The 15,607-nt window shown below is 36.3% G+C and overlaps 1 protein-coding gene across 3 annotated transcripts in view; it reads right to left on the bottom strand.

Annotated features, from left to right (window-relative positions):
- The window catches only part of KCNH7 (potassium voltage-gated channel subfamily H member 7), a 220,056-nt gene that overhangs the window by 64,501 nt on the left and 139,948 nt on the right, over positions 1-15,607 (bottom strand). The window contains exons 4-6 of one of the 3 annotated variants that reach the window (XM_027678733.1): positions 14,665-14,697; positions 7,792-8,220; positions 2,200-2,223 (exon numbers count right to left, since the gene is read on the bottom strand). In XM_027678733.1, coding sequence (XP_027534534.1) covers positions 2,200-2,223; positions 7,792-8,220; positions 14,665-14,697 — 486 coding nt within the window. The remainder of the gene's footprint in view (positions 1-2,199; positions 2,224-7,791; positions 8,221-14,664; positions 14,698-15,607) is intronic. The other 2 variants (XM_027678734.1, XM_027678735.1) reach the window with 2 other exon arrangements.

Below are 15,607 nucleotides of genomic sequence, written 5' to 3'. Positions count from 1 at the left end.
GCACAAAGGAACTGGAAAATTGAGTGGACTCACAAAATAAGTTTCTTCAATTGTCATTGCTAACAAAATGTTAAAAACTATAGGGATGCTTGTTTAGAATATTAATGGACTATATATAAACTCTATATACTATTTTAGTGCATCATGATAGATAAAAATTAAGGAATTTGCATACTTCATGAGACACATATCCTTTATCATTATTCTTTCATATTGGACAGAATTCTTTGTAACAGGAAGCAATATATCAGTATACTTCTTTTGTACTGTTGTCAGAAGGCTGGTCAGGAAGTCAAAAGTATTCATTGCAAGTAAAATTTGCTTTTGAGAATAATATTGGAAAAAAGAACTATAAAGATGTTTAGACAGTGAGAGCTACATAAAGTTAGGGATTTAAGAAAAAATCCAGGTTTTGTGCAATGTACCTAAAGTGTGGGATTGAAGGGCATTTCTCAGATCCACATGAGAACCTTATTGCATCTTAATTCTATCATGGGCAACAATGCAATGCTTATCTCTTCTATTGCTTTTGAGTTTTTTTTTTTTTTTTTACTTCCTGTGAGGAAAACAAGAATATGTATGATGAATCAGGAACAGTCAGTGGGATAGGATTAGGCCTATGGGGTAAATTGCAAAGTCAACAGTGGATCAGTTGATTTGTATTTGCAATGTGTGAATGAATGAAATTCGAAGCAACCAGCTGCCTGGAGATAGCTGGGGGAAAACACTTCAGGCTGTGCTGATTTCTGTTTTTTTTGGTAAAATTCTTTAAATCAGGGCTGGCTTTTCATCACATCTGGCTTTGAGTTCTTCCTGAAGAATCAGACTTTGAGGTTTTTTTCTATCTTTCACATAATCTATATGACTCAATTAAAAAGTAGTGTTTAAAATATATCAGGGCTCACAATCTTCTCAAAAATCCATGAGGTGACTAATCTGGCTGGTGTGTGCTACATATATATGGTCAGACTGCAAATTTTCAGCTCTACTTTCCTATTTTAGCAGTAGTTTCTGAGTATTTAGTAGGTTAAGACATAAGCAGGGTATCAAGTTGGAGTCATTTGTCAGATGAACAAGTTTCTTGGTACCTTAGGAATTCCAAAGGTAAGAGGAAACTGAGATAGCTTAGGCAAATCCATGATTAGGTAGTAGATGAGATTTTATTTTATTAGCAACTTTATAGATGCCTAAATTTCATTGAACTTTTGTTTTGTGGGATTTACATCTTTTATTGCTTCTATTCAAAAGGGGATTATTCTCCCTTTCCTACCTAATACTCATGCCCTAGAGCATGATATTAGACTTAAGTTAATTGCACATGAGAATAAAACCTTGCTTTTTTTCCCTCTCCTTCTTTCTCTTTAGAAAGTGGCAAAATGTATAATGCACCTTATTGATAATGTTAATTAATTGAAAGACTGTATTAAGTTAAGTACAGCCCGGACTGACAGCAATTGAGCTGATACTTGACAACTAGTGGAACGTTGCTATACTCTTATAGCAGGAGGAAGAAAAAGAGGGCCATAACAAATCACAATCACAAATGACACTAATTGGCACCCTGATTGACAGTTTCAACAGAGAGGCCAAGAGTTGAATAAGCAGGGTGAATGATGTGCTTCTGCCTACCCTACAAAGGAGAATCTTTCAGGTTAAGTCTGAGCTCCCCATTTTTATTGTAGAATTCCATTGTCCCTGCTTACACAATGCATTGAGAAATGATTTCACTCTCCTGAGCTGCCAATCCATCATCTTTCACCAGCAGTAAATACATTTATAAAAGTTATTGTATAGAACAAAAACTGCATGTTTTTTCTCCCAAGATTTTGCCAACATACACATGAAGCAAATGCAATGATTTTGTAGTCCACAAATCACTTTACAGAATCTAGGCCATGCACTGCATGCAGTTTAGAGAGATTTTACCAGGTACACACACTTTTTGCATCATGCATGAAGTCACAAACCAGTTCTCCGACATAGCTACAAATATGACAATTAAACTGAACACTTTAGTACGTGTTGTCAGAAATGGAGGAAGTCACTTATGAATTATGTTAAAATTGCTTCTAAAAGATGTAGCTCAGTGCTGGTGAAAAGAAACAGTTTTGTAACTGTGTCAAATATTATTTAAACATGGAATTGGCAATGAAGTTCATGCATGCACATTTTAATGCTACAGGAAGCTTGAAACCATACCCCCTGCCATCCAGGAACGTGAAACTAGTTTTAAAGAGACAAAAGAGGAATAAGTGAAGATATTTCCACAAGGGTCCTGACTACCAATTATGTAATTTTTACAATAGTTAGCTGATAACTAAGCACCTTCTAACAACAGCTTATTTGGTAATGTCCCCATACTTCCTTTTCATCCAGGTAAAACCCCTGGTAGCTTCAATAGAAGTTTTGCCTACTTGAAGACAATAGCACTGAGTTAAGTAACCATGATATGTTCTACCTCCCTCCCTTCCTTTTTTGAACTCACACACAGTTAAGTCAAAGGGCCATTTAACTATGCCTTCACTTTTTCCAATGATTGATAGTGCTTTGAGACATGTTTAACAAATATAATTTAAGTAATGCACCTGGCCCTAGAGAGACTGGCATGAGAATGTTGCGTTTGAACATTTCATACAGCAGGCAAAGTAACATGCCAAAAAGTGTGGCTGATTGAAACACTGGAAGGTACAGTCTAGATGTATACTTTACCTTTGACATTGCGACCATTGTCTGGTTTTCAGCAAATAAAAGTGAAGAAAAAAGAGAAAAAAAAAGACAACTAAAATCTACACCAGAAAAGCAGAAAATATTGCTTCAGAGTGTGTACAGTTTGCATTGAAATATTGTTGCATCTCCTTGATTATATTACATCAACTTTTAGTCAAGATGAAGTCACTTTGACAATTGAGAGATAATCTGTAAAAGTGTTGGGAGTAGATCATCAGGCAATAGGACTGGCTTTAGCTAGCTTGTCTTCACAGTAACATGGTAAAATCATTTCTCCGTAAGTCTAGCAGTGGGTTGGAGGTCAGAAGTGCCAACCCAAGAAGAGGTAATTAGTCCCGAGTAATTAAATGAAGCTGAGGTACCCACGGCAGTGATGCAGGCTGGCTTGGCTGCATGGGGAACTGGGCTGTGCAGGTGGCCCAGCACTGACCCCCAGGCCCCATGCCCATCTAGACTCACAGGAGGTAAAGTTTTTACCATGGCAGCAAGCTAAGCCGTGCCCTTCTAAGTGCTGGAGAAAGATACTCCTTGATGCTTTCTTCGGTTCTTAGGTGCCTTTCTGCAAGGAAACAGTGGCAAAGCTTTCTCACTGGCACACCTGCCCCTGAATCCTCTCATGAGATCAAACTTTTTCTGGAAGAATATTATTATTACTGTTGTTATCATTATTTTAAAGAAGCCACACAGGTGGATAGGTGGATGTCACTCCAGTTCATGTGATAACAATATGACCCGCAGGCTGCTCTCCCCTTGTGTCATGACCCCTGCCAGCTGCTGTGACCAGGTTACCAGCTTTCAGAGGTGCCTTGGGCTCTCATGAATGGTCGCCTGCACTGTCCCAGGCTGACAGGCTGAGGTGTCTGTGTCCCAGCTGCCTCGCAGCAGCCCTGTCCCTGAGGAGAGCACATTCAGCCCTGCTCCGGAGAAAGGCCGTGGCCTGCTGCTGAGGGGGCATCAAAGGTGGCATCACACCTGCTACCTCTCCGGCTTTTCCTCAACCTCCCAAGGACTGGGGACCATAGGACATTGAGCTGGGCCCTCCAGACCAGGGGTGTGGAAGAGTGTTTAGTTCCTCTCAGCCCAATGCCTTCCTGTGCCAGGCATCTGTAGCAGGATTGCACAACAGTCTGCTGCTGCTTCAGAAGGCTGAAAGGATCTTACTGAGGTCACTTGCTGAAGACAGTAAAATTTCTGAAGAGTCTCTGTGAACCTGTGCAAAATCTGGATTCCTGGTGTTTCAGGTGAGATGGGCTTGGCTGCAGTTTGGGTGGTGAGTGGAAGACACAGTTCCAGCCCTGTTCCTTTTGCTGTGATATAGGCAAATTTAGAATGGAATTCAATCAAGTACACTCAAATGCATTTAAAATTCTAAACTGTCATTTTTATTGTAATACCTTTTGGCATATAACGGCCACAGTGATGATAATTTTAAAGTGATAGGCAACTAGGCTACATAAATTAATTTAACACATGAAATCATTCATATTCTCAGTTGCATTATCTTAAAATTTGACTAGGGGTAAATTGCTATAGTTAGCATTAAGCTAAATAATTCTATTCTCTTCTTTCAGAATTGTGTTATACTGATTCAATATCATTTGAACTGGAAAAGGCAGGAAAAATTGAATCCTGAATTGCATTTTCAGATAGACTAGTAGTTTTCAAATGTTTTGGGAAAATCAGAATTATTAGGATCAATAAACAAAATAAAAATGGAATGGGAAATATATTAAACCTATGCTTCCTTGGTTAATAGTTTACAAATTAGAGGACTGGGTAATCACCAAGCATATGAAGTTCAATAAGGGAAAGTGCTAGATTCTGCACCTGGAATGGTGCAACCCTGGATGAACATATAGACTGGGGAATGAGACGCTGGAAAGCTGTGTTGCAGAAAGGGGCCTGGGGATTCTGATCGATGGCAAGTTGAATATGAGTCAGCAGTGCCCTGGCAGCCAGGAGAGCCAACTATGTCCTGGGGGGCATCAGGTAAAGCATCGCCAACTGGTCAAGGGAGGGGATTGTCCCTCTCTGCTCTGCACTGGTGTGGCCTCACCTTGAATAATGTGGCAGTTTTGGGCACCACAATATAGGAATGATATTAAGTCATTAGAGTGTCCAAAGGAGGGCAACAAAGGTAGTGAAGGGCCTTGAGAGGAAGCTGTGTGAGGAGCGGCTGAGGTCACTTGGTTTGTTCAGCCTGGAGAAGAGGAGACTGAGGGGAGACCTCATTGCAGTTACAACTTCCTTGTGGGGGGAAGAGAGGGGGCAGGCACTGATCTCTTCTCTCTGGTGACCAGTGACAGGACCTGAGGGAGTGGCCTGAAGTTGTGTCACAGGAGGTTTAGGTTGGATATTAGAAAGAGATTCTTCCCCCAGAGGGTGGTTGGGCACTGGAACAGGGTCCCCAGGGAAGTGGTCACAGCACCAAGCCTGAAAAATTCAAGAAGCATTTGGATGATACTCTCAGGCACATGGTGTGACTGTTGGGGATGGTCCTGTGCGGGGCCAGGATTTGGACTTGAGGATCCTTATGGGTCCCTTCCAACTCAGTATACTCTAAGATTCTGTGATTCTGTGACTGTGGTTTACTTTTACTTGTTGTACTTAGGGCTTTACATTCTCCCTGATCAGAATATGCGAGCTCAGAGAAGATAGGTGAATCCTGACTGCCTAACTTGCATGGATAATTTTTTAGCAATAATAGGGTTTTATTGCTCACAGTTGAGTAAGGCAATCAGGACTCGTTGGACAAATTTAAGCATCTTTTCAGCATAAGGTATCCAATTCTAAGATGCTTGTAAGCAGATGGCATCAAGAATGGTTACTAATTCTAATGCAAATCTGAGAACCATCCTCTATTCTGCTGTGTTTTTCTAGAACGCACACATATGACCTAAACTTAGGGCCAGATTACTATTTTGTAGGTTATGCAGAGTGAAAACAGAGTGAAAGTGTTTTATCTACATATAATGGCCAGTCTTCGCGAACGAAGATTTTGGGAAAGGTCTTTTACCTTTCAAGCCTGCGCAATGGATTTTTTTAGGTAAGACACAGCATGCGCTGAACTGAGCCCACCCTTTAATCCTAAGGTTCATCTGCCGGGACCAAGCAAGCTTGGTCAATGGTAGTGAGGTCCTCAGGACGTAGGTTTGTTTAGAGTGACCTTCTCATAGATGGATGGCCTTACAGGGCTAACGAGCACCATCTGCCCGGGGGAATGGGAATTGAACCTGGGTTGCAGCGGTGAGAATCCCGCATGCTAACCACTAGGCCACCAGGGGTCCCTTTATCTACTTGCATTGTAAATGATCACATTATGTGAGAGGTCATAGGAATTCAACTGGATTATTGACTTCTCATAGTAAAATTTATTTTCCTTTGTATTTAATGTTTGAAAACTGTTATTTGGTGAAATGGAGATAGAAATTTTTGCTCTTCCATGCTGCAAGTATTAAATTACGTGGTGATTTCTGCATGAACTTTCTACCACTGTAATCAAAGACACTTAAGAGTGAAATTGATTTTTACACATTTTCATCTTATAACTACATGAAGAACAACCAACTGGGAAGTACTTTAACGTTCTGAAAACAGAAATTGCCAAAAAAGATATTTTTAAATGTGTTTTGTTTGAAAGGTGAATTTAAACATGTGGGGAAGTTGAAACAGAAATGAGGCTTATGAAATAGGTTGAAAGGACATGCTGAAGTTCAGTATTGGAGATTTTTGCCCCACATCCTGATTTTGAAATCTTTTCTTAAAATGAACATGAAATAAACAAAATGGCTTGGTTTAGTATGGATTTCATTGAATTTTCAAGTTCATTTGAAGTGAAAAAAAAAATCATAGTCCAAAAGGAACAGAAATGAGAAAGGAAGTACTTATATAAGTATATGTAATACAGGAAGAGTAACTGGAAGGAATAATTAGTTCTGCTATTCTACAAGTTAAACTGGGTGTCAGAGAAACATTCAGACTTATATTTTAGGAGGTGTACAGAAGCAAAGCATTCCTGATGTGGGCCTTCCATAAGGCAGGAGAACTGTAAGAGATTTTACACTTGTGGTCAATGAATAACAGAAAAACAAGCCATCACTGAAAATGAAAATTCATTTTCCTGCTAATTTATGAATCTTTACACAGTCTTCCTTTGTACATGTTTTTGAAATCTTAAAATATTTCCCATACATTTCTTGTCATCTAGCTTGAATAAAAAGATGTGCAATTCAAGTCATTAGACCACCAGTAGCTGTGAAAGCACTGTATACCTGACACTTTTCTTTGAAAGTGACTGTTCAAGGGACCTCTCAATTCACCAGGCTTTCAAATCTCTATTTGCTAAGCTCTTTCTCAAGTTTCTCAAACTCCCTGTCTTCAAGAAGAAATCATGGACTGCACTCCATGGATTTAGGAGAGACAGTAGAAAAAAAAGACGGGGAAATATCTTAGTAACTTTTGCTGGTTGCAAGAATATACTAACGCAAGGAGAAAATCACACTGCAATGAATTTTACACTAGGCATTTCACCATTTCACTAAATGTTTCATTAATCATTACACAAAGCATTTCAATGGAGTTGCTGAGGATATTTTCTCCAATGTGAAAGAAAAAGAATGTCTTGGTGGTAGACCAGTGAATACACAATGTGCACATTACAGATTTAAGAAAAATAAACTGATCAGTCTCTGAAGGATTTCATACAGTCAAAAATAATCTAATATATGTGAGTATACGACAGAATAGTACATGCAATTATAAGTTGATCATCTGATTTTTTTCCCCCTCAAATCTCAATATTAGCTTTAGGAATGTTGGGCCCAAATTTGCTATATCCCTATAAAGAAAAGCAAACCCATAATTCCATCAGTCTCCTTAGACATAAAAAGCAATATTTAGTATAAATAAGCCTGGCATATTTGGGGCCTTAATATTTTCAGTGCCCCTTTGAATGTTAACAGCTGATTATATTTAATTTTTTTTACAAAATGATGATTACTATGAAAAATTGAAATAATTCCTTTTTTAGTACATCAAAGGATAATGATTGACTTTACACCGTACCTTCACTTGCGTGACGGTCCCTAAAAATGTTCTTGGGATGGACGGTAAAGCCTTCTATGTCGTGTACTGAAGATGCTCTCCGTATACTACAAATGCTTTCCTTTGATCTGGAATGCGTTAGTGGATTGCTTGTCTGTATCATGTCAGGGTAAAGTCTGTCCCATTGTTGTTTAGGTGATGAATGGTCAAGAGGTCCTGATATATTAACCAAAGGTGAACATTTACTGGGTTGAATCAGTGCTTTTGTATCATCCACTTCTGAAGGACTACAGCTTTCTTTTGTAGGTGATTTAAAGTGCTTCATTGCCACTGAGTCATCGCTGTGCTTAGAGGAATCAATTATCACTGCATCAGGGTCTTCCTGTGGCAAGGACTGCTTTCTGTATGTTAAAAGTCTCAATCCAGGTAACCGGAACCCAAAAAGTCTGCCTACATGTAAATATACAAGAAAGAAGAAAATATTAGCCATTAATGTCTTGTCATGAAAATCTGCTTTTTTCACTTACAGTGACAATAGCTATTTCACCTATTTCTAATAAATTACCATGCTTATTAATTGAATATGTAAATGTGAAAACATAATACAGCTCTAAGTTTGTTATAGTTGTGATATTAAAGGATTTCATAATTCAGTCAGAACTAAGTTTCTGAGCTTAGAACAAGGACAGCAGCATTAATTCTACAGCCTATTTTAAAAGATATAAGGTTATCTGTTCTGATGGTTGTTTCTAAATTAAAAATCTATGTGTCCATAAAAGACTGCTAGAACATGTCGAACTACTTTGGTTGGTAGCTGTTATCCTGAAATAGGTATTTGTGGATTCTATTATTAGTGAAACTCCATGTGCTTATAAGTGTACTGCTGATATGTGGATTTATTTACTACAAATTAAACAGGAAGATACGAGTGCTAATAGTTATGGAAAGAAAATAAGTTGCCAAAATCCTTTCCAATATTTATAATTAGATGAGACAATTTAATGGTTTAAACTGAAAAGGAAAGGAACACAGAGGAAGAAAAAGGAGCGACACAGCTCTCAGGCCTCAGTTTCATCTACACAACACAGTTATCATTTACATTTGAATGGGTTGGGCTGAGTTGGACTTGGATACTGAATGGCAGGCTAGGCTGTTCTGAGGGTGTGGAAAACTAATAGCTTTGTGTAATTTTAAGAAATATCAGTAGCTGAGAGGGAGAGTAAAATATTTTGCATATAAAGAGTTATATATGAGAACTGTAAAATCTACAGACTATCCTTCTAAAAGACCCAAATAACAAATATTGTAAGATTTTGTGTAAAATAACTCACAGATGGAGGCAAACGGACTTCAGATGTACAGAAAACATATTAAACAGTTTAGAAAAAGAAATGCTAAAAAAGTTTAATAAAATAATTGGAATAATTGAAACGATCAGATATCATTGAGTAAACAGCCTGACTTATTAAATAACTTCTTGTCTCTCATCACTTTCCTACATGAGTACTTTAAACAGTGAATCAATAGTTAATGATTTCTTGGAGGCCATCTCAAAATATCTTCTTATTCTCTATTACTGGCATAAGAAATTCTGTTTGGGATAAGATTTCATTTCTTTTTCAGTCAGTTTTAATTGGCAATATTTGTAGCAATCTAACTTTTATAAATATTTAGCACTGAAATGTATCATTCCATACTGAAATATTTTGAAATAGTTTTTCTTTGGTGTCTATGACTGACAGTAATTCTGTAGAGCAATTGATGATGCAGCTTAATCACTCAATGCTTTAAAATGAGTGTCCTATATATTTAGTATTGAATATTGAATTGTATTTTGAATTCCAAATAAATGAAAGTGAGCGTACCCTACTCTTCTTAAAGGAAAATCTGTCTAAGAGCTAAAGTTGCTATACTATGTGACAACACAGGTCTATCTAGAACACTGTTGGACCTCTGATATTTCCAGTAGTGGATATGTGAAGAAAGAGATTAAGGTTGTGTTATTTCTCTCAGTAAATTTACTCAGCTTCTGGATACCTGAATTTCTGAAACTTTCTGAGCTAGAGATTGTATTAAAACCACAAATCGAATGTTTGGTGTACCTTTCTTCCAAGAATTTGTCTCAGTGCTTTTAAAAGCAAAGCATCCTATAGGAAACAGTTCTGTAATTTTAGCACACATATATGAAAAAGTACTTCCCCTTACTTGCTATGTAAGTATATAAGTACTTCCCCTAACTTGTGGCTGTGGGGAGGGTGCTATGAAAAATAGCTGATAACTTCCTTTTCATACATCTGCTGCATTCTTCTTTGTATACCTCTTTTGCAAGTTGAAGAATGCTAGTGTGACTCCATTGTGTAGCTCTTATCATCCTTTTCACTCTTCTCAGTTACTTTTTATGTCTAATGGAATAATTTTTAACAATGGCCTGAGCTATTCCCAGACTTAGAGATCAATGAAGTGACATAATGGCTTTTTGTTTTGATCGTAGTTCCCTTCCTTACAATTGCCAATATTTCATTGCCTTTGTGAGTTATTTTCCTAGCTGTGCTAGTGTAAGATATTTTTACAGCAGCTGAAAGATTTCTTTGTTGACTGGTAATAGATAATTTAGTCTCTACTATTATGTCTGTAAAAATTTAATTTGCTGTTTTATCACTTGGCCACTCAGTATCCTAGCATAAGTCTGTGAATCTCGTCTAATAGTCTGAATAATTTTGTGACTTATACAAACGTTCTGACCTCATTGTTTGCACCTTTTTTATTCAAGGACTTGAAAATATATTATAAAATAAAGAACCTATCAGAGTCTACTAATAACATCCCAGTATTTGGAAATCTGGTGATTTATTTTCAACTTTTTTTCCCTACTTTAAAATATAGATCCATGTAATGATCTCCCTTTTTTTGTCCTTGACAATTTTTGGAACAGGTTGTTGAATTCCAAATTGAATTCCATTGAATCTATTACTCTGATGCATATACACACACTACAGTAAAATAGACAGAAAACTTTGTTACATAAACCAGAGTCATACATGTTTAAAACAGCAACTAGAGGTGCCAATTTTCAGTCTACACAGTGATATTCAGCACAGTGCACCTTGGGAACATGCGTATTTCTTCTAACTTACTAAGTATACTTATACAAACTGCTTACAGTTGAAATTAGTGAAGTATGTAAAGAATTATTTTATTTTTTTAAATAATGTGTAGAATTGAGCTGTAAAGCAGCTTATACATAAATATTGAAAGCTTATTGCTTCCAAAATGAAACTAACCTTTTAAAAGATTAGACTTTTAAAAAAAAATCTCTTTTTAATCAATTACATTGAAATTTTAAAAAATACCATTCATAAGGGTTTCTGGCATTTGACACTGTTAAAGACTTTTTGTTGGCACCCTATTTTAGTCATATTCATGGTGATGCAGATGGTCTTTTCTGCCTCACCAAGTTAATATGACCATGTTATACCGCATTACTGATTTAGCTGTCTAACTGCAGTTCATCTGGAAAGAATACTCAGTGAGAATTTTGCTTCTTGTTAAGACTTTTGGGCATGAAATAGAAAACTTAAATTATTAGCTTTTTGCTATTCTTCTATAAATCGTAATAAATCTTGAAGTTAAAAGCCTATTTTCTGATTTTGTTGGTTTTTGTTTTACCTTGGTTTTTTTAAATAGAATAGTCTTAAGGTGTATTGCTATTCTACAATGCAGTTAATGACCTACATTGTGTGTTGGACGTTCACCTCTCTCCTGCAGCTGAAGTTATCAAGAGGCCCATTCACATTTTGTGTAGTTAGCATTATTGAGCTGGGAAAGGAAGTGTGATAATACAATTTGTCATGAAGCAAAATTCATGGCCCCAGGCCCCCCGTCCCAGTATAGACTAAAAGTGTCAGTGGAAGCTTTCCTGGCATACTGTGTATGGGGTAAAATTTTTTGTTTGATGATGGATGCTTTGTGTAGGTATGATGTCAGAAGCAGATTTATCTTGGCTTACAATATTAAAACATGTTTGAGATGCAACTATCTATTTACTATAAATATACAAATAATGTTACATTAAAATCTTTATGTTTTATTGAAGACTAGATTGCCAAGTTCTTAGTGCTGAGTCAGAGATTTGTATGACTGTGGCTTGCTAAGAGCAGTTGAGGAAAGCAGTTGAGTCTGAGTCACAATTCCAGACTTACATTCCACCTCCTCATTTCAAACCTTGCTTTACTGAATAAGTAATTTGCAAATGAGTTAATCTCTTGGTTACATTTATTCTCTGTGTCATTTCAGCTAACTGTTAGAATTTCTAAACAGTAGAACTTAGTCCAAAAATACACTGTAGATAAGAAAGGACTCCTCTAAACTGTTTGCAGATGGAGCTATGTCCAAAATCCCAAATTCAAATGTACTTTTCTTGCCTTCTGAAAGCCTTTTTTAATTCTGTGTCATGAAACGTATATTAGGCACAAGGCACAGTGGCAAAGCCAGAGAAATGCCTGCAATTAAGAGAGTTTTACTTTCACTGCAATTTCTTTAGTGGTCTCTGGATAGTGGTAGACGCTGTGTGCTATCCCAAAGTCCGTTTAGCCCATGTCAATGCACATGGGATTCCTGCAATACTATCTCAAATCTTGCAGAAGAGTAGTCCTAAGACACGGTAGCTGGGAAGTCGTGATGGCTCCTCAAAGAATTGCCCAGCCAGTTTTTTAAGCATTGTTATTTTCAAGCTGATGCAGAGAAATAATTATTCAGAAACCAAGATTTCAAAGCCTGGCGTCAGGCTCCCCAACTGGGAGCTAGATCTAGTCTATTTATCTCAACCTTTTCCAGATTTAGACTTTCCAAAATCAAATCAAAGGAGCTCAAATGCACAAAGAGTTCGCACAAGTTAGGTGTAGAAACTGTCAGATCTTTTTTTCCTGGTCTAACATATCACTTCTCCTGGGCTGAGAGCTAAACCACACTGAGGAGCTAAACCACATTGAGCTGCTTATGTTCCAGTACAACCTGTTAACTGTGGTAGGGTGTTGAAGAAAATCAAGTCTTGAATATCAAGTTTTATCATGGTGATTGACTGGCCTGGCTACAATATGAAACATATGTGACTTTTTGAACATATAAGATTAAAGAATACAACATACATATCCGAAAAGATCAAACTATTCTAAACAGAGATTTCCTTGACAAGGGTAGGTATGATAGGTCAATTATGACAGACTATCCTCCAGAGCATGGGCTAATTCAACAATACCTTTGTTCTGAAACTTTCCCAAATAATCAGTAAAATTATTTTCACAAAAGTAACACAAGTCAGCTCTTTGATGAAAGATTTTCTCATAATTAAATATCTACTGTCATGGAATTTCAAGATCTAGGTTATCAGAAAAACAGACACAGAAAATTATTGAATTGCTGCTCACAGGCTAATAAATACCATCTAATAACTCATGCAACAGACTAAAGGAAACAATTGCTTTTCAGAAATGGAATCCCTAAACACTGACAGTCTAAAATAGCAGCAAATACTTGAATGTACTCTATGGAAACACTGAAGCATGTGATGATGCCTTATTTTCTGGCTGGCACAGCAGACCATAGGACAGAGAATTACAGCAAGAGCCAATTATGTTTTTTTTCTGTTCTTTTCCCCGAAAATGTAGGGAAGCACACATAGTTGGATAATTTTCTTGCCCTGTTCATTAAATAATCTTAGTTTATTTTCAGGAAGGAAAAGGAAGGTGTATGCAATTATTAACTTTAGAAACTTGAACTCATAATTTTCAAACACTGCATATGTGTCTTATTTTTTTTTATCCTCTGGTATGGTCTCATTTAATTTTTGCACTACTTCTTTTAGTTTTCTCTAAAATTTAAGGTTGCACATGAGTTTTACCAGTATTAACACCAGCAATCTTTGTTACATTCCCTTGTAAGTGAGAGAGTTTTAACTGAGTGTTGGTGAGGATTACACATAGAACTCTGTCAGAGTATGAAAGGAAGAGAATGGAGACTCCGGTTACTTGTAGGGCTATGCTGTGCGTGGTCGGCTTGTGAATTGAGTCTGAAAAATGCTATCACGGTCTCCCTCAAAAGATAGAATGATTATATCCTTGAATGTTAATATGACTCAATATATGTTTTTCTTCCCACTTGTTGTAGAGATGTCATTTTAATATATCTTATTCATTATGTTAAAATTATAGGATTTGCAATGTTTCTGGAAAAAAGCCACATGACAAACAATTTTTGTCCTCTCAGAAAGAGATTTTACTTCTTGAATTTCTATTTCTTGAACATATTTAGAAATAGAAAAGAAGAAAAGAGTAAATAACTGCAATGAAATAGAATAGACAGCATTGCAAAAAATAGTACATGTAAAGAATTGGTCACCTAGCATAATATTTTGCTGTCTTGGTGAGAATATGGTGGGTTTTTTGGTAGCTCGATAAAGTTCTCAACCCTTCATCACCTTGGTTGCCAGACTTCATAGGATAAAAAATATTGCTTTTGTCGAGACAGAAAGTCTGAAGATGGTTTCTTTATGTTTGAACACCAAATTCATATACCACTATTTAGTTCCACAGTGTGTTTTGTCTCATATATTGATTGAAGATTTTTTTTATGTTCTGCATGCAACAACTTTCAGTGATAATAAGATGAAAAGTATCATTAAATTTGGATTTTATATGTCATATAATTATACTACATTTAATAGTTTAGCTGTTATATCTATAGTTTTGCAGCAATAAATATTCAGAGTGAGAGCAAGAGCCATATTATGACTTTTACTATTCTAGAAATATATAAAATGTAATGAGATCTTGAAATAATAGAACGAGAAAAAAGCAATAAAAGGACTTTAGTAGATAGAATTTTAGAAGATAGATTTACCTGAAGAAGAGCCACTTGAAAGGTTGTTACCATCTGAAATACAATTAAACTAAATTTACAAAAAGCTTTAGCTTGAAACAGATTAAAAAAATAAACAGACTATTAAAAAAAGTAGGTAGAATATCAAATTTCCACACATTCTAAAAGTAAATTCAGATAGCTTGAATTCATATACAATATATGTAATATGCTGAAGAATTGTTCTGAAAGTACATTGCCTTTTTATTTGGAAAATTTGAGAACTATTCAGTTAAGAGGTATTTTGATAATGACTAAATTTTTTCACATAGATCAATATATGTTTCCAATCATCAAGTTTTAAAGTTGGCTGATGTTTCAGACAGAAAACTAAAGTAGATGCATGTGGATTAACATGATATTTCCCATTAAATGGAATTCTAATTAGTGATACATTTTTTGCTAGGCAATGCCAATTTTGTTTGGATGAGACTTATTGAAAAGTTGAAGAATTCATAATTTCTTTAGGAAGAATAGTCTTTATTCATTGACATTTGTTTAGAATATGGCATTAGTTTCATATTTCTGATAGGGTTCACTTATTTCATGTCTTCATGGTGAGAACTCCCCAGACTACGTGTCCTTGCCAGTTGCTTTCAGGTCTTTGAAATGGCCAGCTTGCCTGGGTGCTTTGAATAGCCAAGTAATAATGATAGGATTCTATGCCTGAGAAACAAGACATGGTGGTGTTAAATTCTCTTATTTTTACCTAATGATCTATTTTATCTTAATGATTATTTTATCCTAAAACAATATGTATTCCATGTTGAATAATATAACCCCCACACATGCATTTCTGGTGACCAGTGTCCACCTGAAAGTTTCTGAAATCCATTGGAAATTTTTTTCTGCTTTCTGGTAGAGTCAACTTTGTGTAAGCTTGAGATACCCTGATAGTTTTGATTTTTTCCTCTTCAAGGTTAAA

The sequence above is a fragment of the Neopelma chrysocephalum genome, unplaced genomic scaffold, assembly GCF_003984885.1.
Source record: "Neopelma chrysocephalum unplaced genomic scaffold, ASM398488v2 Primary Assembly neopelma1_44, whole genome shotgun sequence".
Classification (NCBI taxonomy): Eukaryota; Metazoa; Chordata; class Aves; order Passeriformes; family Pipridae; genus Neopelma; species Neopelma chrysocephalum.
The sequence above is the reverse complement of the archived record's forward strand: the minus strand, read 5'-3'. Positions and strand labels throughout refer to the sequence as shown.